Genomic DNA, 21,132 nt, shown 5'->3' with positions numbered 1-21,132 from the left:
CTATTTACAATAGCCAGGACGTGGAAGCAACCTAAGTGTCCATCAACAGATGAATGGATAAAGAAGATGTGGCACATATATACAATGGAATATTACTGAGCCATAAAAAGGAACGAAATTGAGTTACTTGTAGTGAGGTGGATGGACCTAGAGTCAGTCATACAGAGTGAAGTAAGTCAGAAAGAGAAAAACAAATACCGTATGCTAACACATATATATGGAATCTAAAAAAAAAAAAAAAAAAAAAAAAACCGGTTCTGAAGAACCTAGGGGCAGGACAGGAATAAAGACGCAGACGTAGAGAATGGACTTGAGGACATGTAGAGAATGGACTTGAGGGGGAAGGGTAAGCTGGGACGAAGTGAGAGAGTGGCATGGACGTGTAGATACTACCAAATGTAAATTAGATAGCTAGTGGGAAGCAGCCCCATAGCACAGGGAGATCAGCTCGGTGCTTTGTGAGCACCTAGAGGGGTAGGATAGGGAGGGTGGGAGGGAGACGCAAGAGGGAGGGGATATGGGGATATATGTATACGTATAGCTGATTCACTTTGTGATACAGCAGAAACTAACACACCATTGTAAAGCAATTATACTCCAATAAGGATGTTAAAAATATAAATATATAACGGCCAAGAAGTTTCCAGAATTGAGGAAGCACCAAAATATACAAAGCAAAATAAATTCACGCATAGATATCTCTTAGTGATGCTATATACCATCAAAGACAGAGACAAGATTACAAAATCAACCAGATTATCTACCAAAGAATATCAATTAGGCTGACAACAGTTTTTTTAATAGCAACAATGGAAGCCAGAGGAAGTAGAATATCTTCAATGTGCTAAAAAATCATTATAGATCTAAAGACACTCTCAGAAATTGAGAACATTTACCCCCAAAAAAAAACTCAGGGAAGGAACATCCAAAGGGTGTACTTCAGGAAGAACAAGACAATCCCAGGAAGAAAGTCTAAAATGAAAGATTTGGTAAGTAAACAAAACAGTCAACATATGGGTAAACTTAAACACACATTAAGTTAATGACCATAGTAACCTAGTCAGCAAGGTTAAAACTGGAGAAATATGAGAACATTCAAAACATGGTATCCCCATAGCATGTAAGGTGGAAGCAGTAGTCAGTGGAACCAAAGCATCTTCAAATCCTTGTACTACTCAGGAGGATGGGAAAATAGACATTAACTTTGGACTGTTAAGTATGTATAAAACGTTTCAAAGGTAACCACTAAAAGAATAGAAATATGCATCTATCTTCTAGAGATGTGAAGAGAAATAAATGAAATGCAAAAGCAGATGAAAAGCTAAAGGTGACAACTGCTTTGAGCAGAGAGAATTTAGAGTTAGTAAATCATCAAGCCTCAAGATTTTTCATGGGGGCTTAGGACAGTATTAGACTATTCAGAAAAAGCAAGTGGCTGCCTTTTTGATAGGCTAGGGTAAAAAGGAAATGAAAGCAATGATTCCTTATGCTTTCCTACCGGGAACTATAATTTATAACATTTGATACATCTCCTCATTATTAAAATATTTTAGGTTAATTTTTAAATCTGCATCCAATTTAAAAGCTCCAGCAGGGAAAATGGACTTTAGATGGTTACCTCCTTCTCTCCCTTCAGTCTTCTCAGAAGAGCAGCTGTGTCTCCCTCCCCCCGATACCAACTGCCCCCTCACTGCCTGAGCAGCACCTGTGTAAGGACCTGATGGTGCCCCTGTGCTGGGGAACAGGGGTGCTGGTGTGGCCCAGCTCTGGCATTCACTTCAGATACTGCAGGGAGACTGCTCAGATCTTTTAACAGCAAAAAAAAAAAAAAAAAAAAAAGATACTTTGTGATTGGACTTGAATGGAGATGATACCAGAAAAGCATCCCTTCTTTCAGCTGGTAGCATGGGTCAACCCTTCAGCTCTCACAATGAAAAACTTTCCTCAACCGTTTTCTCTCCATCCAGCCAGCTGATTCCTTTGTAACTGTTTTTAAAATGTAAACCAAATCATCTGTTGTTTTATTCAGTTTTACATTGTAATTTTGGCAGACAATTTGTTTTTTAACTCCTGGACCAGTGGGTTTTACCACAAGGTTCTTATTTCATCGGTTCTAGAGAAAAACCACAAAACATGGTTGTAACTCTTCAAGTCTTACTGACCAGCTGGATGCTATCCTTATTGACAGACAGTACCTCCAGACACCTTCTTGAAGTAAAAGTGACTCAGAAGAAATCACTTGAATTTGCATCTTACTAGTTACAAAACGTCAACAGTCCCCAAATTACAGTGTGTTATGAGTTTGTGAGTCAGGTGTTTGGAATTCTACAGAAACAGTCTTAGCTGGTACTTGCTTCCTGGTCTTACCGTTATATAACTATTATCCATCGCATCATTGAGGTATTGTATATTTACAACAGGAAATAATGCGTGGAGCATCTATTTTTCTTAACCATATTACAATACAGACATAGTTCACAGGACCTGGTCAGCTAACCCAGTCTTCAGCTCTGTCTCCTCCATTCTTTTTTTTTTCTGTTTTTGGCCAGGCAATTTGGATTTTGTCCTCAACTGACCACTGGTCCAAGGAAAGGGTGTGGGAATTGTAGGACCTACTCCAGAAGGGGTGAACACTGTTCACGGCGCAGGGAAGGTCTGTGGTCTCCCCCAAAGGAAGGGGCACTTACCTCTGGAGCTCTCCCCCAGCCTTCAAAAGGAGTGGAAGAGGAAGAGAGCGAGGGGAGCCCCCGTGGCCTGCTGGGCGGTCAGCCAGTGGGCAGACAAAGACTGCCGTAGGGGGCCAGAGCCCTCCCTTCCTGGGGCAGGAAGGAGGAATGTCAGTTCCCACAGGGCAATTCCTAGACCCTCCAAGGACATAAAGATTGGGAGCCACCAAACACTTGACTCAGCCCCATCACTCTGGCCCCCTGTCCAGTGTCCCTGTCCGGTGTTCAGAGTCCGCTCACAGTATTCAGTGTCAGCTGAAACTCTTCCTATGTCAGGCAGACTCCGGTTTGGGGCACCCCTGGGATGACACCCCTTGTGGGGATTAAGACTTGGGGGGGGGGGGACTAAGAAACAGGCCCCTGAGGCTGTGGGAAGAGGAGAGGGCAGAAGAAACGTGTGTGGGGAGGAATGAGAACTTCTGCAGCCAAGTGAAGACGAGGAAAGCATTCCAGAGTTGGGGTATTCCTGGTGTTTGGGGGGCCACGGGCAGGCCGTGGACGGGGCGGCCATGGTCCGCTGGGGAGAGGTGTGGGCCTCGGGACCCAGGTAGAATCTCCCCAGGACGACGCCTTCACAGGGTTTTCAGGCTGGAGTGTGGGTGGCCCAGAGTTCCTTAGTGCCCCCTTCTACATCCTCCCCAGAGGTAAAATGAGGCTCATGCAGCATCTGAATTGTGCCTGGGCCGAGGGTTCCAAGGAGCAGTGCAGCTGAGATGGGGAATGGGTGGGAATGCCTACGAAATTCTGCCAACTTCCACCGCAGCAAAGACGACGGGACCACCTCAGCCAGGACCTCCCCTCCCACGGCTGGGGGGCTGAGGCCACCGGGGGCTCCCGGGAGGGTACCGGTGACGCAGGCCTGGGAAGAGAAGCGGGGAGGCTGCTGGTCCGGAGCTTGTGCGAGTCCCCAGGCCTGGGCAACTACGGTCATATGGGAGCCACCAGGCAACTTTGCTTTGAGACCCTCAACTACTCAGTTGCCTCCGCAGAAATGGGATTTAGGACTTCCGGGGGTGCCCCCGGCGTGGTGGGGAAGCCAGGGGAGGAAAAGGAGTTCCCCGATACCAGGGAGGCCCAGAAAAGTAGTGAGAGGTCTGTTAGCCCTAGACTCACAGAGTTGGGAGAGGATCTGAAGGTCTTAGCTGGGGCCTCTGTGCTACTCTCTGCGTATTTATTTGTGCATGGGGTCCAAGCCTTGAGCGCATCTGTTCAGCTATGTTCATCCCACCTGCCAATGCTCATCAAGTCTAAAATAGTGGTGAGGGGCTCCACATCAGCTCAGAGACATTCGTTGCCTTTTTTTCCGAAGCTCAAATGGATGAAGGGTTATGATGTAAAGCATGTGTGTTTTTCATACACCGTGTCCTTGGTCCTGCATCCTGGCTTCCTAGCAGCGCTCGTCAGAGAGACAGGGAAGCCCTCGGTGCCTGGTGCACCAGAAGGCACCGTACAGATGAAATGGGGAGGAGGGGGATTGAAGACCCAAGGGGAGACTTAGTTCTCCTCTTTCCTCATCTTCTCCCTCTATGGGAAGAAAGGCAAGCTTTGGATCGAGAAGACTGGAACAATCTAGGGAGGGGAAAATGGGCTGCATGGAGACGGTCGGCTTGCAGCACTTACTGAACCTAGTGATGCCACCTGCAAAGAGGTACCTGATCAAAACTGCAAAATCGGAGTCCTTTTCGGGCCGGCCCCGGTTCCCTTTGTGAGACCCTTCCCGCCGCCACCCCTGGGCAGCTCTGTGAGGACTAAAGTCACCACCCTACTCTGGTCAGCCTACCATGGCCAGATTTCTATTCCCTAATCAGATCTTGCATTCCTTGACCATCTCCATCACTCGCCTGAGTAAAGTAATTCACAGCAAGGTTGAAAAGCCAACTGCTTTTTCAGAGATGGAGGACACAGATGAAAGGAACCCACGTCATAGAAGGAATGTCTGTCCTTGTGGGTGAAACCACCTCCTGAGGGTGCCCACTCCTCAGTGGCAGAAGGGAGATTCAAATCCCACCGGTCTGACTCCAAAAGCCACATTCTTTCCAAACAAATTTCCAAAAACCAACTATGTGCAAGAACCCTTTCCTTAGGGATGAAGGGGTCCTTCCCGAACCAGTTACTTCAGGTTCATGGTGCTTTGCCTCCTGTTTCCCCTCCTGCCCATGAAATAAACACATGGGATCTGTATTGCAGCCACAGGGGACTCCCAAGCACCCCAGGGAAATCTCCGTAACAGAGGAATTGCTGGAGGAGGGAACATGGGTTGACTCAAGAAAAGCACAATCGCAACTCACAAGAGTGCCAGCCCTGCAAATCACAAGAGTGCCAGCCCTAAGTGGTTGTTCCAGTAAGGCTGGTGTGCGAGTTCCTTCTTGCAGCGCCTACTTGAGATGCCTTACCAGCAGGCACCAGTTAAACCATGGTAACTAATAATGCTTCTGAAGGAAAAGGGAAAACGGGAGAATTTCAATCAATTCGATACATTCAGTTGTTATCACGTGAATGTTCTCAAACCAAAATACTAATTTTGAGATGATTTAGAACTAATCAGATAATGCTACCTCTGCCAGACAAGATAAATTATCCCTCGAGGATTAAAAACAACAAAGACAAATAAGTTTATATGACTGCAAAGTTCTCATGAAATGGATGAGATTCTCAAACTCACGAGTATAGGCAAAAAAAAAAAAAAAAAAAAAAAAAAAAAAATCAGACAAGAAAAGTTAAAATCATGTAAAGAAGTAAAGATCCCATCTACATTGAATTATGTTAATATAGTAAAACTAAGCTGTAGAGATTTGGTGAAGGAAGTTGAGTTTCCAATCTCACGTTCACAATTGTAACTCCACAGCCCGCTAAGAAATATGCCCCATTATTTACTGCTTTCAAATTTAATAAATCTTCAGCTAACAGTGATATTCAGAGACAGGAATGTCATAGTTCTCTGAGTTCCCCGGTTAAAGTGGTTAACCAGAAACCCTTTTTGAGTTCAATCCTTCCTTTTGAAAATCTTTCACGTTTTTTCCTCTGTTTTCTTGTCCTAATAAGTACAATGTACTCACCAGAGAATCTTTCTTCCAGAACCTCAGAATTATTGTACCATGCTGTGTTTGTGGGAAGTCTAAGAGACTGGGCTCAATTTGTAACCACCCTGGAAAACAGCCTGTTGCTTTTTTGATAAGTGTCTGGTAGGAATTCATTGAGTTGTGAGTAAACTCTTCCAAGTGACAGAAGTAGGAAGTAAAGCCAAGGGATCTAGTTGAAGTTTCACTGAGTTCTGTCTCAACGAACAAAGGTCTCCTCCAGTTTCCCAGGCTGAGCAAACACACACACAACACCTATTTGAGATGGAGTTTTCAAAAAGTAGATAGAATCCTTGCATCTGAGGCAGTCATAAACTAGGATAAATACTGATAGTTAAGTCTATCACATAGAGTTGTATTTAAAGTACAGTGAGGATAGGAATTAAGTGGATGCAGGAGGAGGGAGAGTGATAGGGCAGATGGCACTTGAATTAGCCTTGGAAAATGTGAATGGGATTTCTGGACAGAGGGAGGATGGTGGAGAGGCCATTCCAGAAGAAGGAAACAGCATTGATAAAGGCATATAGATGGAACTACATGGCATTTACAGGAAATAGTAATGCATCCATCTACATAGACTAGATTGTAGGGTTCAAGATGCAGAAAAGATGATTATGATGCCAGAAACAGAGACTAGGTGGAATGAGTGAGTGATAACTTGGGTGTTTCATGCTAAGTGTGTAATTTAGTAAGCACTGGAAAGTCGCCAGAAGTTTTAAAGCAGGAAAACAATGGTGTGATCAAATTTGTGTTTGGGGCAGGTCATTCTGACAGGAGAGTGTTGGGTGGCTTGGGTGGGGCTGGACTAGAGGTGAAAACCTGAGAGGTTATTGCTGTGGAAAGATTAGGAGCATCTGAGCTGCAGCAGCGACAGAGAGAACAGAGAGAAAGGGTGAGATTAGTGAGTCGTCTTGAAGGAGGATTGATCGATAGGACCTGTTGATTGCTTGATTTAGATAATCGGGATTCTCAGTGGATAGAGGGATAATTTAGTCCCATAAACTAGGGAGGATACACGGATAAAGAGGCTTAGAGGAAAGAACATGAATTTGAATACTAGGTAAATCTGAGGAGCCTATAGGATTTCTGGATTAAATCTCTAAGGACCAGTTGGATGGATCCTTACATGATTGAATCCCCCAAAGAGCATCTTAATATCCATGCAAAGTTTCATGACTAGGCAACCCTCGACAGCACAAATACTTGACGTTAAACACATAGTCTGCAAACAGACAATGAAGGACCACAAAACCCATTCACCAAGACCAACCAAGAAGTCTGAAGATGGATGCTGTGCTATGTTTGTTATTTGGTGCTCAATTTCCCCACCATCCCACGGTGCCATTGAACCTCTAAGTTCGCCCCAGCAGGACCTCATGAAATAACTACCACTCCTGACTCCAAATGATCGCCCAGGGGAGGCTTAAACTTGGGACTCAAACTCAACAAGGAATCCTTTCTGATTCTATGAAAAATATGGTAGACAAGTGATCTTATTCTGTTTAGTGGACATCCTCTCTCTATCCTCTGCTGACCACGTGCAGTTCCCCAAGCGATTCAAGGCCTACAGCTGCATAGCCTCCAACCACATTCCTTTGTATGACACACGCCTGAATACAGGAAGATTCCGTGTGCTGTACAAACCACCCCTCTGTATGAGCTAAGACTTTGACTCCAACTCTAAGCCAGGTTTCCCCCATCACTACCAATGACATGTAGCTGTACTGGGTTGCTTGTTGACTCAAAACAAACAAACAAAAAACTGCTTTCTTATCTGAGCACACAAAAGAGTTTTGTCACAAATAAGCGCCACGCATAATCAAATTTCCCATATAAAATTAGGGTAGTTTCATGATTGCTTCGGTGGTATTGTTAAATTACTTTGATCTGAGGTACAGTGTACATTGTGATTCCATCAAAATCTCTGCCAAAGCAGCCAAAAGGGTAGAGTACATGAAACATCTATCCAGCATGAAACAAGATTTGTTGGGAGATTAAACAGGAATGAGGCCAAGGGCAGAAGATTGAGAGCTGAATCATTTGTTGTCTTGTCATAATGCTAAGGTAGTGAATTTCAACTCTGGCTGTGGCTTGGAGTTACCTGAGATTATTTCCCATCCTCACCCCCCAAAAATACTGTGCCTGGGCTCCAGTCCCAGAGATTCAGAAGCAAACCCCCTCCACCACGTGCACTTTTAAATGATTCCTTCTTGCGGTGTCTTTTATTCATGGTACAAGAAAACTGATGACCTTCCAGAAGAAACTGAAAATGACCATGAATGTGCATTCCCTCAGCCGACATGCGATACCCAGAGTGTGTCAGGATTGGAGGGACTGGGGAATAAGGCCTGGATGACAAGGGGTGTGCGTGTTTCTGAGAGACACTTGGACTCCTCGGGATTTCCCTGGGCGTTTCTGAAGCTGCAACTGGGATCAAGCCTTGTGAGCGCCCCCGGCCTCTCCCCGTCAAAATAACATTACCCAGTCTACTCAAAGACACTCGTCAGCCTGCAACAGGAGAGGCGGGAGGTACACCCCCAACCCTGGGGGACAGGGGACAAGGGAGCTGCTATAGTAGGTTAGGGGGAGGGTGCGACAGTGCCCAGAGGTTGGCCATCATCAGGAAGGGTCTGTTGGTCCCCAGGTCTCTCTTTCCCGAAAGTTCTGTCACAGTAAATGAAGAATGAGGACCCAGGGACCTTGGCCGGCAACGCTCGTGGCTGGGAACTGTGACCCCCAGGCCATCACCAGGGAGCACAGCCAGGATCCAGGTGGAAAGGGACGCGGCTCTCGGACCTCAGCTCGCAGGACCCCAGACCCCCCCTCATGGCCCCAGGCCTGCCCCACCACACCCCTCTGACTCCACCCACTGGCCACCTGGACGCCGCCCCACTGTGACCGAGAATCATCGTGACCAGCCCTGCAGAAGGCCAGCCTGCTCGTGCCAACAGGACGAGGCCGAGTCAAGCAGATGTGAGTGGCCAAGGTTCAAGGACAAGGCACATTGTCACAGGCACGGCTCCATCTCCTGAGGATCTGCTCTGCGACGCCTCTGGGTGAGATGCTTTACGTGCATCTCGCATCCAAATACGGAAACGAGACTTAGGTTCAACGCATAGGAAGGTCAGATCCTCGGCCCTTCAGGGACCCTGCAGCTTCTGGGTGAGATCTCCCATTGGTTCATTAACCCACTTGGACCCTTTTACAGTACTTTGATTTGGGGGTGGGCTTGTAGATTTTCCTGCACGATGGGTGGAAGGTGTAAGTCGGATGATCCCCTGGTCCTCGGAGTTTAGTCCAGTCAAGAGGGGAGAGAATGAAGCCTTTTAGAGGCAGAGCGACTTCAGAGATTATCTGGCCCAAACCTTCATTTCAAACGAGAGGAAACAGACTTAGAGAGGTTAAATCATTGTACAGAATCACTTGGAATTTGATGGCAGAAAAGGGTGAGGACCCCAGGGCCCTGACTTGTCCCCCAGTTTCCCTCTGGTGAATGCAGCATATGTGGTTTCCAGGGAAATCAGTCAAGTCCTCAACAGCAGATAATGAGGTCGCTGAGGCTGGGGTCCCAGAGGTGGACACAGAGGAGCCGCAGTGGCCGCAGGAAACAGATAGAAAGGACAGTGGCGCCAGAGGTGGCATAAGGCAGCATGGGGTTAAGTGACAAGTGGACGGCTTAGCAACTACCGCTTTGGGAATTGAAAAGATGAGATCACGACGTAGGTGGATGAGAAAGAAGTTATTGGGTAAGTTTATCCTCCAGATGAAAAGGCATGGACGCGTCAGGGTCCCAGAGAGGTGTTGACCTTGCTCTTAGGTGATACCAGGATGCGTTGCCTGGGCAACAGGATGGACTTTGATAAAATGTGGCCACAGGAGATGAAATGCTTCTGTGCATTTTGGAAGCCTGATTTTTCTGTCTAAAGTGGTTGACACGAAAGCATATTGGGTTCTACAAAAGTTCTGCTTACAGGTTTGAATTAGGGATGATTAATAAATTCCCAGTTGGGTGGGATTTCATGGGAGGCGTATGCAAAGAAAGTTGAGGCAGGAACACGACCTTGTTGTTTACCCACCGCTGTATTAATTCGTTCTAAATTATCTCTAAGATTTGTAGCCACAGCCAAAGGTCACATTATGATTGAGACGAAGTTTTCCTTTTGGTTGGAAGTTCATTCTTAGCACCCGAACACCTTGGCAAGGCCTCCCCCTCAGGCTCCTGACCACTGCCCTGGGCCACCCTCTCATGAGCTCTGGATTTTCCACCGCAATAACCTCCTAACTTGTCTTTTTCCTCCAGAAGAACATATTAGGAAAACCACCATCAAGCTCCTAAGGGTCAAGAGAATATACAGTTCATGTTGTGTATGTGCAGATTCTGCGTCACATATTCGAGGCCAGAGTTTGCTGTTACGGTCTGGTGGAATTTCCAGAAACTGGTATTCCTCAGAGGAATGTTTCAAGTCTGCTGTTTGAAGCTTGGTAATTTTACCTGGCCGTCTTTTTTATTCAGATTAATCAACCAGTGTTGGGAATTCCTTCATAAGCCCACTCTCCTGCCTCCTTTACATTAGATAAGCCCACATACTACAGACAGAATCCAACTTGCACTAAACTAGAAAACACAAGAAAAGCAAGTAAGAATCACTTACTCAGGAAAAACATCGCTCTTTTCGATTTAAACAGGTTTTTTTCTCCTTAGTCAAGATATATTTATTATCATTTCCAGAATTACTCTTGTAAGTATCTGGTTATCATAACCACAGAAAGACAGCTGATTAGTTTCAACTGCTGGATAAAAGCATGCAGCATTTTCAAGATTTCTGGTTTCACCCTTTTAACCCAAAGAATAACTATAAATAGATGGTAGAGTCTGGGATTTCCACAGCTAAGTGCTGCTATAAATAGTTTTAAACATTTTCCCACTTCATGTTTTCTAAAAGAACATTCTTCGCTTCCTTTCTTGGATAACCTCTGGGAATAAAGTGAAATCACATTCAGAATTTTATTGAGGGAGTTTAATGAAACTCTTAATGAACCTATTAGCAATTCTAGACATTCCTCAGAGATTGAAAGAACTGAAAATAAAATGATTCTACAAATTAATCAAATAGTCCTGAGGAATGTATTTTTAAAATAAGCTTTTAAATCGTCATCTCTTCTCTCTCAATACTGGGAATTTTCTTTGTAAAAACATTAAGCCAAGACCTGGACCCCTCACTTACAGTTGCGATTTAACTTAAGTGAAATTTATTCTCATTTTCTTGAGAACTTAGCTAGATTGGGAACTGTGGAGGCTACAAAATGAAAGGAATTTCTTTTTCTTTCAACTTTCTTTACACATAAACATCCAGAAAGAAAGATGTGAGTTCACTTCAGCTGTTCAGGCATCCAGACTATTTATCTTCTTGCTTCAAGAATATTCATAAGACACCCTATAGAACACACACACAGATTTTAAATTCTCTGAAAAATCTCTGCCATTAAACGCTTTCCCATGGTGCATGTCCGTAGCAGTCAGAGCAAAGCCAGAGCAGCACAGAAGTGCCTCTCCTGAGAGGGATGCCTGCATTCTAGCAGCCTCTGCTGGTGGTTATTTTTGACAGTGGAGAAAGCAAAATTAGCCAGTCTCCTAAGTGGCAGGAAAATTAACAAAGAAAGGACAGCGATGAACACAGGTAATGTTAGTAAATCTTATGTTCCTGTGTTATATTTTGGTTAAAGAGAAAAGGGGGGGGGGGTAGAAATGAGATGCTATAAAATTGTTTTAGAGATTTACAAAAATTAAGACAATTTTTACTTTTAGATTTACAAAAAATATTGAGCAAGAAGTAGAGAGTTCCCATATATCCCCTCACACACCGCCCATTTCCCCCTATTGCTAACATCTTACATTAGTGTTGTACATTTGCTACAAGTGATGAACCCATATGAACATTAACTAAAGGCCATAGTTTATATTACAGTTCACTTTTTTTTTTTAAATTATCAGCATCTTTAATTATTTATTTATTTATTTATTTATGGCTGTGTTGGGTCTTCGTTTCTGTGCGAGGGCTTTCTCTAGTTGCGGCAAGTGGGGACCACTCCTCATCGCGGTGCGTGGGCCTCTCACTATCGCGGCCTCTCTTGTTGCGGAGCACAGGCTCCAGACGCGCAGGCTCAGCAGTTGTGGCTCACGGGCCCAGTTGCTCCGTGACATGTGGGATCTTCCCGGACCAGGGCTCGAACCCGTGTCCCCTGCATTAGCAGGCAGACTCTCAACCACTGCGCCACCAGGGAAGCCCCTACAGTTTTTTTGTGTTGTACATTCTATGGGTTTTAACAAATGTATAATGACATGTATCCGTCATTATAGTATCATTCAGAAAAATAGTTTTACTGTCCTAAAAATTCTCTGTGCTCTCTGTATTCATCCCTTCCTCGCTCCAACCCTGGGCAAGTACTGATTTTTTATTCTCTCCGTAGTTTCGCCTTTTCCAGAATGTCATATAGTTGGAATCATACAGTATGTAACCTTTTTCAGATTAGTTTCTTTTACTTTGTAATATGCATTTAAGGTTCTTCTATGTCTTTTTGGGGATTGATAGCTCATTTCTTTTTATAACTGATTAATATTCCATTGCCTGGATGTAGCCTAGTTTATTTATCCTTTTACTAACTGTAGTACATTTTGGTAGCTTCCAAGTTTTGGCAATTATGAAATAAAAACATGCATGTGCAGGTTTTTGTGTGGACATAAGTTTTCAGCTCCTTTGGGTAAATATCAAGGAGCATAATTGCTGGATCACGTGGTAAGAGTATGTTTAGTGTAGTAAGAAACTGCCCGCTGTCTTCCCAAGTGACTACCATTTTGCATTCCCACCATCAATGAATGAGAGTTCCTGTTACCCCACATTCTCACCAGCATTTGGTGTTGTCAGCGTTCCAGATTTTGGCCATTCTAATAGGTGTGTAGTGGTATCTCCTTGTTTTAACTTGCATTTCTCTGATGACATGTGATGTGCTGCATCTTTTCTTATGCTTATTTGTCATCTGTATATCTTCTTTGGCAAGGTGTCTGTTAAGGTCTTTGGTCCATTTTTTTAAAACTGGGTTATTTGTTTTCTTACTTCTGAGATTTAAGAGTTCTTTGAGTATTTTGGATAACAGTTCTTTACCTGATGTGTCTTTTGCAAATATTTTCTCTTAGTCTGTGGCTGGTCTTCGAATTTTCTTAATATTGTCTTTCACAGAGCAGAAATTTTAAATTTCAACGAAGGGCAGTTTATCAATCATGTCTTTCATGGATCGTGTCTTTGGTGTTCTATCTAAAAAGGCATCACCATACCCAAGGTCATGTAGGTTTCCTCCTGTTATCTTCTAGAAGTTTTCATAGTTTTACATTTTACATTTAGGTCTGTGATCCATATTGAGTTAATTTTTGTGAAAGGTGTAATTTCTGGGTCTGGGTTTATTTTATTGCAAGTGGATGTCCAGTTGTTCCAGCACCATTTTCCCCCAGTTTTATTGGGATTTAATTGACAAATAACACTATATAAGTTTAAGGTGTTCAATGTAGTAGTTTTATATATGTATCTAATCAGCACCATTTGTTGAAAAGACAATCTTTTCTCCATTATTTTGTCTTCGCTTGTTTGCAAAGATCAGTTCCCTTCTGTTATAGGTTGAATTGTGTCTGACCCCAAAAGATATGTTTAAATACTCACCTTAAATACCTGTAAGTGTGATCTTATTTGGAAATAGGGTCTTTGCAGATTATCAAGTTAAGATGAAGTCATTAGGTTGGGTCCTAATTCAATATGACTGATGTCCTTATGTCTTAGTACATTTGAGCTGCTATAATAAAAACACCATAGACTGGATGGCTTAAACAACAGAAATTTATCACAGATCTGGAGGGTGTGTAGTCCAAGATCAAAATGCTGGCTGATATGGTGCCTGGTCAGAGCCTGCTTCCTGGTTCATAGACAACTGTCTTCTTGCTGTGTCGCACTTGGCAGCAGGGGTCAGGGTGCTGTCTGGGGTCTCCTTTTTAAGGGCATAATTCCATTCATGAGGGCTCTGCCATCATGATTGAGTCACCTCCCTAAGGCCCCCACCTCCAAATACCATCACGTTGGGCATCAGAATTTCAACATATGAATTTTGGAGGGACACAAATATTCAGTCTGTAGCATCTCACATAAAGGTGAAATTTGAACACAGACATATACAGAGGAAGAAAACATAGACACACACAGGTAAAAGACAGCCACGTGAATGGACAGATTTATCTACAAGCCAAAGAACAAGGGTTGCCGGCAAACAGCAGAGGCTAGAAGAGGCAAGAAAGGATCCTTCCGTAGAATGGTTAAGACTAGCCTCCAGAAGCATGAAGTAACAATTTCTGTTGCTTTAAGCCACAGTTTTTGGTACTTTGTGTGGCAGTGTTAGAAAACTAATACACTGTCTATTCCTAGTTTGCTGGAATCTTTTGCTTCTGTTTTTTAAATCAGAAATGGATGCTGAACTTCACCAATGCTTTTTCTGCATATATTGATATTACTATATGGTTTTTATTTTTTCTATATGATGAATTACATTGATTTTTAATTTTTTTCCGAATGTTTTTCTTAATCTATTGAGATTACCATTTGGGTTTTCTTTTTTATTCTATTAGTAGGGTGAGTTATATTGACTTTTGAATGTTGAACTAGTCTTGAGTTCCTAGAATGAACCTCACTTGGTTGTGATACATTATCCTTTTGACATATTGCTAGATTTGATCTGCTAATATTTTTCTGAGAACTTCATGACTCTGTTCCTGAAGGATATTGGTCTCCAGTTTTCTTCTCTTGTTTTCTCCTTGTATGACTTTTTTTTTTTTTTTTTTACCGGCCACACCATGCGTGGCATGTGGGATCCTAGTTCCCCAACCAGGGATCACACCCTCCCTCCCTGCATTGGAAGCGTGGAGTTTTAACCACTGAACCACCAGGGAAGTCCCTCTTTATATGACTTTTGCATCAGAATAATACCTTGTAAGATATGCTGGGAAGTTAGCTTTCCTCTTCTGTATTCTGGAAGAGATTGGTAAAATTCACCAGTAAATCAGGGCATTTAGGCTTGGCATTCTCCCCAAATGGGGATTTTTTTTTTAAAGCTATATATCCAGTTTAATAAATATAGAACTAACCAGTTTCTACTTCTTCTAGAACAAGATTTGGTAGCTTGTGCCTTTCAAATAATTGGTCTGTTTAATCTAAATTGTTGAATTTATGAGACTAGAGTTCTTCATAGTGTTCCCTTGTCCTTTTAATGTTTATGGAATCAGTACTGGGATCCCATCTTTCATTCCTGTTATTGGTAATCTGTGTATTCTCTCATGTTTTTCTTGGTCAGCCTAGTTGGTAGTTCATTAATTTTACTGATCTTTTCAAAGAACTAGTTTGGGGTCAAATTTCTCTAATGTCTGTTTTGAATTTCATTTATTGTTATTATTTCTTCCTGCTTTGAGTTTACTTTTTTGTTGTGCTTTTTTTTTTATATTCCACAAATACGCCATATTGCATTTCATTTTTATTCAGTTCAAACTTTATAATTACCCTAGAAAATTCCTCTTTGCCCCATTGGCTATTTAGAAGTACACTGTTTAATTTACAAATATTTAGGAATTTTTCAGTTATTGATTTCCAATTTAATTCCATTAGGGTCAGAGAAAACAACTGGAATAATTTCCATTTATGCTTTTAAATTTTTTAAGGTATGTTTTATAGTCCAGAATATGGTTTATCTTGGTAAATGTTTCCTATGCACTTGAAAAGAATATGTATCCTACTGTTTTGGGTGAAGTATTTTATAATTATCAGTTTTATCAAATTGATTGGTAATGTTTTTCTGGTCTTCTACATCCTTATTGATTTTTGGTCTATTTGTTCTATCAGTTACCAAGAGAGAGGTCTTGAGATCTCTAAGTATAATTGCAGACTTATCTCTTTTAAATTCTCTCATATTTAAAAACATTTTTAATTGCTTAATGTGGTAAAAATACATATCATAAAGTTTACCATTTTAACCACTTACAGGTGTACAACTTAGTGGCATTAAATATGTTCACAATGTTATCCAGCCATCACCACCATCCATTTCCAGAACTCTTTCATCATGGCAAACAGAAACTCTTTACCCACTAAACACTAACTCCCCAGGTCCCCCTCCCCATAGTCCCTGGTAACCTCTGTTCTACTTTCTGTCTCTAGGAAACTGCTTACTCTGGGTACTTCATATTAATGGAATCATACAATATTTGTCATTTTATGTCTGGTTTATTTCACCTAACATAATGTTTTCAAGGTTTATCTATGTTGTAGCATATATCAAAATTTCATTCCTTTTTAAGAATGAATAATATGCTAGTATATATATATGTGTGTGTGTGTGTGTGTATATATATATATACATATATATATATATATATATGCTACATTTAAAAAAAAAAATCTCTTCATATGTTGATGGATGTTTGGGTTGCTTCCACCTTTTGGCTATTGTGAATAATGCTGCTGTGAACATTGGTGTGCAAGTATTTGAGTCCCTGCTTTCAATTCTTTTGAATATACACCCAGAAGTAGAATTGCTGGATCATATGGTAATTCTGTTCAACTTTTTGAGGAATCAAACATTTTCCCACAGTGGCTACACATTTTACATTCTTATTGGCAGATACTTGTTCATTTTTTTCTTTTCTTTAAAAATAGCCATCCTATTGTGTGTGAACTGGTATCTCACTGTGGTTTTGATTTGCATTTTCCTAATGACTTGTGATGTTGAGTACCATTTCATGTGCTTTTTAGCCATTTATATACTTTCTTTGGAGAAATGTCTATTTAAGTATTTTGCCCATTTCTGAATTGTGTTGATTTTTGCTGTTGAATTGCAGGGGTTCTTTATATATTCTAACTTATTTTTTTATCAAATATATGATTTGAAAATATTTTCTCCCACTCTATGTCTACCTTTTCACTTTCCTGATAGTGTCCTTTGATGAATAAAAGCTTTCAATTTTGATAAATTCCAATTAATGTATTTTTTTCTATTGCCAGTAAATTTGGGGAGGGATTTTATTGAACCTGTAGATAATGTTGGGTAGTTTGTCATGTTAGCAATATTAAATCTTCCTATCTATGAACATGTGCTCTCTCTCCATTTACTTACATCTTTAATTTCTTTCAGAAATTTTTGTAGTTTTCAGTGTACAAGTCTTTTGTCTCCTTGGTTAAATTTATCCTTAAATGTTTTACTCTTTCTGATTCTATCATAAATGATTTTTTTTCTTAATTTCCTTTTTTGGATTGTCTAGTGTATAAAAATAAAACCCATTTTTGTGTGTTCATTTTTTATCCTGCAACTTTGAATTGTTTATTAGCTCTAGCAGGGTCTTTTTGGTTGTTTTTGAAACAGTGTAATTCTATCAGAATTTGCTCCATATATTTCGATGCCCTGTAGTCGGGGGTATTCGCATTTAAGATTGTTATGTCTTCTTAATGAACTGACCCCTTTATCATTATGTATTTTGTTTTGGCCACTTCAGCTTTCTTTGGATTAGTGTTCGGATATTACTTTTCCCATAGTTTTACTTTTAAGCTATCACCATATATAAAGTGGGTTTCTTGTAATAATGGAGTCTTGTTTTTATCTAATATGAAAACCTCTGTCGTTTACTGGATGCATGTAGACTTGTCACATTTAATGTTATTGATGTGTTTGAATTTAGGCTGATCATTTTGTTTTCTGTTTTTCCTGGTTTTTGTTGTTGTTCCTATCCTTCCCCTTTCCTGCACTTTTTGAGTGTATTATTTGAATGTATTTATTACTATTCCATTTAAATTTAAATTTATCTTTTTTTGAAAAAAAAAACTCCTATGGCATATTTTTTTTTCTGGTAGCTCTATTACAACATACATACTTTATAGTCCAGTTACAGTTAATTTCTCTTTTTAAGCAAGACATAGATGCCTTACAAGCGTATCAGTCCCTTTAGCCTCATCCCTTTTATATCACTGTCATATGTATCACAACTACGTACATTGGCAGCCTCACCAAGCAATGTTATAGTGTTTGCTTTCCATCACACACATTTTAAGCAGCTTAAAGAAAAAAATACTTTATCCAGATATTTATAATTTCTCTTGCTATTCCTTCATTCCTTAAGTTTCAAGTTTCCCTTAGCCAGGAGAATTTCCTTTAGCATTTCTTTTAGAGCAGAAGTGCTGGTGCCAAATTCTCCTAGCTTTTTTCATTTGAAAATGTATTTTGTATTTCCAAAGGACATTTTTGGTACATATAGAATTCTGGGTTGATAGCTTTTTTTTTTTTTTTCTTTCAGCACTTTAAAGATGTTTGACAGTCTTCATGCCACCGTGGTTTCAGATGAGAAATCTTCCATCATATGTAATTTTTGTCTATATGTAATGTGTTTTTATCTACTGCTTTCATAGTTTTTAATTTTTTCTTCTTCTCTCTCCCTGTGTCTCTCCTCTCTGTCTGTCTCTCCTCCTTTTAGTCTTCTTTTCCCCTTCCTCTTCTCCCTTATCTGCTTTCCACTCTATCCTTCTTCCTTTTGCAGTTTGATTATGATGTGTCTTGGCATGGTTTTCTTCAACTTTTTCCTGATTGAGGTTCACTGAGGTTTATGTTTTCCCTCAAATTTGGTAAGTTAAGCATGCCAATTATTTTCTAAATATCTTTTCTGCACCAATCTTTTTCTTCTCCTTCTGAGACTCCAATGATATAAATGTTAGCTATTATTTCGATATTGTCCCACAGGTCCCTAAGGCTCTGTTAATTTTGTTTTAAATCTTTGCTGTATACTTCAGATTGGATTATTTCAATTAATTATTTTCTAGTGTGTCTCTTTCTGATGTGTCCATTCTATTGAGCCCATCCAGTAAATTAAAAAAAAAATTGTATTACATTGTATTTTTCAGTCCTAAAATATTCATCTTGTTCTTTTTTTTTTTTTACTTTTTTTTGGGTTTATTTTATTCATTTTATTTATTTATTCATGGCTGTGCTGGGTCGTCGTTTCTGGGCGAGGGCTTTCTCTCGTTGAGGCAAGTGGGGGCCACTCTTCATCGTGGCGCATGGGCCTCTCACTGTCGCGGCCTCTCTTGTTGCGGAGCACAGGCTCCAGACGCGCTGGCTCAGTAGTTGTGGCTCACGGGCCCAGCTGCTCCACGGCATGTGGGAATCTTCCCAGACCAGGGCTCGAACCCGTGTCCCCTGCATTGGCAGGCAGATTCTCAACCACTGCACCACCAGGGAAGCCCCCTCATCTTGTTCTTTTTAAAAATAGTTTTTCTCTCTCTGTTGAGAACTTATTTGTACCTTTTGTTTATCTCAAGCATGGTTATAATAGCCGCTTAAAGACATTGTCCACGGATTCCAACATCTGAGTCATCTCACTGTTGGCATTTGATTGTCTTTTCCCTTGAGAAATGGTCATACTTTCCTTATTTTTTTTTATGAAGTAATTCTGCCTTATATCTTAGACATTAAGTATTTGTGATATGAGACTTGGGTCCTGTTTGAGCACTTTGCGAATGCTCATTTTGTGTTGTCTGTTTTAGCAGGCCATCAGCCTGGTTAGGTTGAGACTGCAAGTCCTTTTTGCCTTCAGTGGGCAGTGTTTTCCATCTCGGTTCAGTTTTCCAAGCCTTTCTATTCTTCACTGGGTCTGTTCCGTGCATTCACAGCTCTGGATGAGCATGGGGCTTGTGCAGATTCCTACACAGACTTGGGGGATGACCTTCTCAAACTCACTTCTCTCTTGGATTTCCCTGACAAAGTCTGACTCTCCAGGGCCTCTTTCCCCAGTTCCTCTGACCATAAAGATAGTTTTCCCTTGGGATTTTAGGTGCCTCTGAAAAGTGAGTTAGCTTTATGGCTGAGCCAAGAGAGAAAAAAGGCAAAAAAAAGAAAAGAAAACAGCTTTCCCATCCCCACTGCCCTCTTCAGCTCACAGGGTCCCCTTTTCTTAGTTCTCTGGCCAGAAAAAATAGGATTTCTCTTGGAGGTTTCGCTGTCTGCACCTGCTGTGTAGTTCTGCAACTCAGACTGCTCAGGTGAAAGTCAGGAGATAAAAGAAAAAAACTCCTGGACACTCACTGGTACTGGTCATTTTTCAAATTCTTACTCCCCCCTCAATCTGCCTGCTGTTGTTTACTTTTCAATCCTCAGGTAGTTGCTATTTGTATCCTTTTTAGAGATGTTAGCTACAATCAACTAGAGAGTTAAGGAGTAACAAATGTTTGTTAAATGAAAAAAGTAAGTCTCATCTATCTCTCTTACTGGGCTCTCAGCTCCAGGAAGCACGGACTGTGTCTCTTCTCCAATGTGATGTGATGTGCCTGATCCAGTGTGGTACATGGTGAGATCAAAATAGGTTTTGAATTAAATAATATTGGGCAAAGAAGAATGAGGAAGAAAATATTGAAATGATTAAGAAAAAAGAAGTTAACCAAGAATATGTATAGGGTGACTAAATATGAGATAATGATACAAGAATGATGGATCTTTTGCTTAAGACAGGAGATTAATGATAAAAACTCTGTAGACACACCAGGGTTTTGAAAGATATAAGTAGAGGAATTTTGCTGTTGTAATATTAAATAATAAATAAAGCTCTTGGCAGAGAAGGCAAACCTGAAAGTAATATACTGTTCGGTAAACAATAGAAATTGGCATGGATTTCCAAAAAAGAATAAAACAATCATTTAAAAATCTGGGCTTTAGGTTTTGATAAGAGAAACAGTAATAGCGTGAGGTATAGAAAATAAAGGAAGAGAGGAAGCCTACTGTCCAACTCTGAACAATGCCTAATGAAAGGTTTGAAAGCCAGAGACAATGGGAGATGTCCTTTCTAACTGCCCTATGAGGTGTCAGTGCTCGTCCAAATGTAGCCTCAGAAAGACACTCAGATGCCGGATAACAAGATGGTCACAGGTCAAGGCAAGTGACCCATACCGAGGGTCATCGGTACAGAAGAAGCAACATTACGTAGGGTGGCTGCTGACATCCCTTGGCAGGTGACAAGGGGAATTATCACGGGGACTCTTCAGCGGAACGGAAGAGTGACTGATGCTTAGCCGCACATAGCTGTAGGCCGTTCAAATGGCCTGTCTCCAGGGGTAGTGTTTTCTTTACAAAAATGAAAGGGAGCGGGGGGGGGGGGGGGAGGGAACATTTCCAAAATACGTATCTTTCAACAGAAAAAGAACAATGTGTTTAAATCCCGTAAATTATTAGAAGAGTACCGATTCAAGGAATGGTATGGTTGAATCTTAACA

General features: G+C 41.3%; 1 protein-coding gene and 1 long non-coding RNA gene across 4 annotated transcripts in view; one reads left to right on the top strand and one right to left on the bottom strand.

Moving 5' to 3' along the window:
* MCPH1 (microcephalin 1) overlaps positions 1 to 18,467 on the top strand; it is a 299,005-nt gene extending 280,538 nt beyond the window's left edge. The window contains exon 12 of the mRNA XM_036838451.1: positions 18,171 to 18,467. Within this exon, the coding sequence (XP_036694346.1) occupies positions 18,171 to 18,282 (112 nt within the window). The 3' untranslated portion in view covers positions 18,283 to 18,467. The remainder of the gene's footprint in view (positions 1 to 18,170) is intronic.
* Positions 1 to 21,132, bottom strand: part of LOC118887735 — a 159,156-nt gene that overhangs the window by 89,753 nt on the left and 48,271 nt on the right. The window lies entirely within an intron of this gene.

Source organism: Balaenoptera musculus, chromosome 21, assembly GCF_009873245.2.
Source record: "Balaenoptera musculus isolate JJ_BM4_2016_0621 chromosome 21, mBalMus1.pri.v3, whole genome shotgun sequence".
Lineage (NCBI taxonomy): Eukaryota > Metazoa > Chordata > Mammalia > Artiodactyla > Balaenopteridae > Balaenoptera > Balaenoptera musculus.
This window is presented reverse-complemented; position numbering and strand designations above follow the sequence as displayed.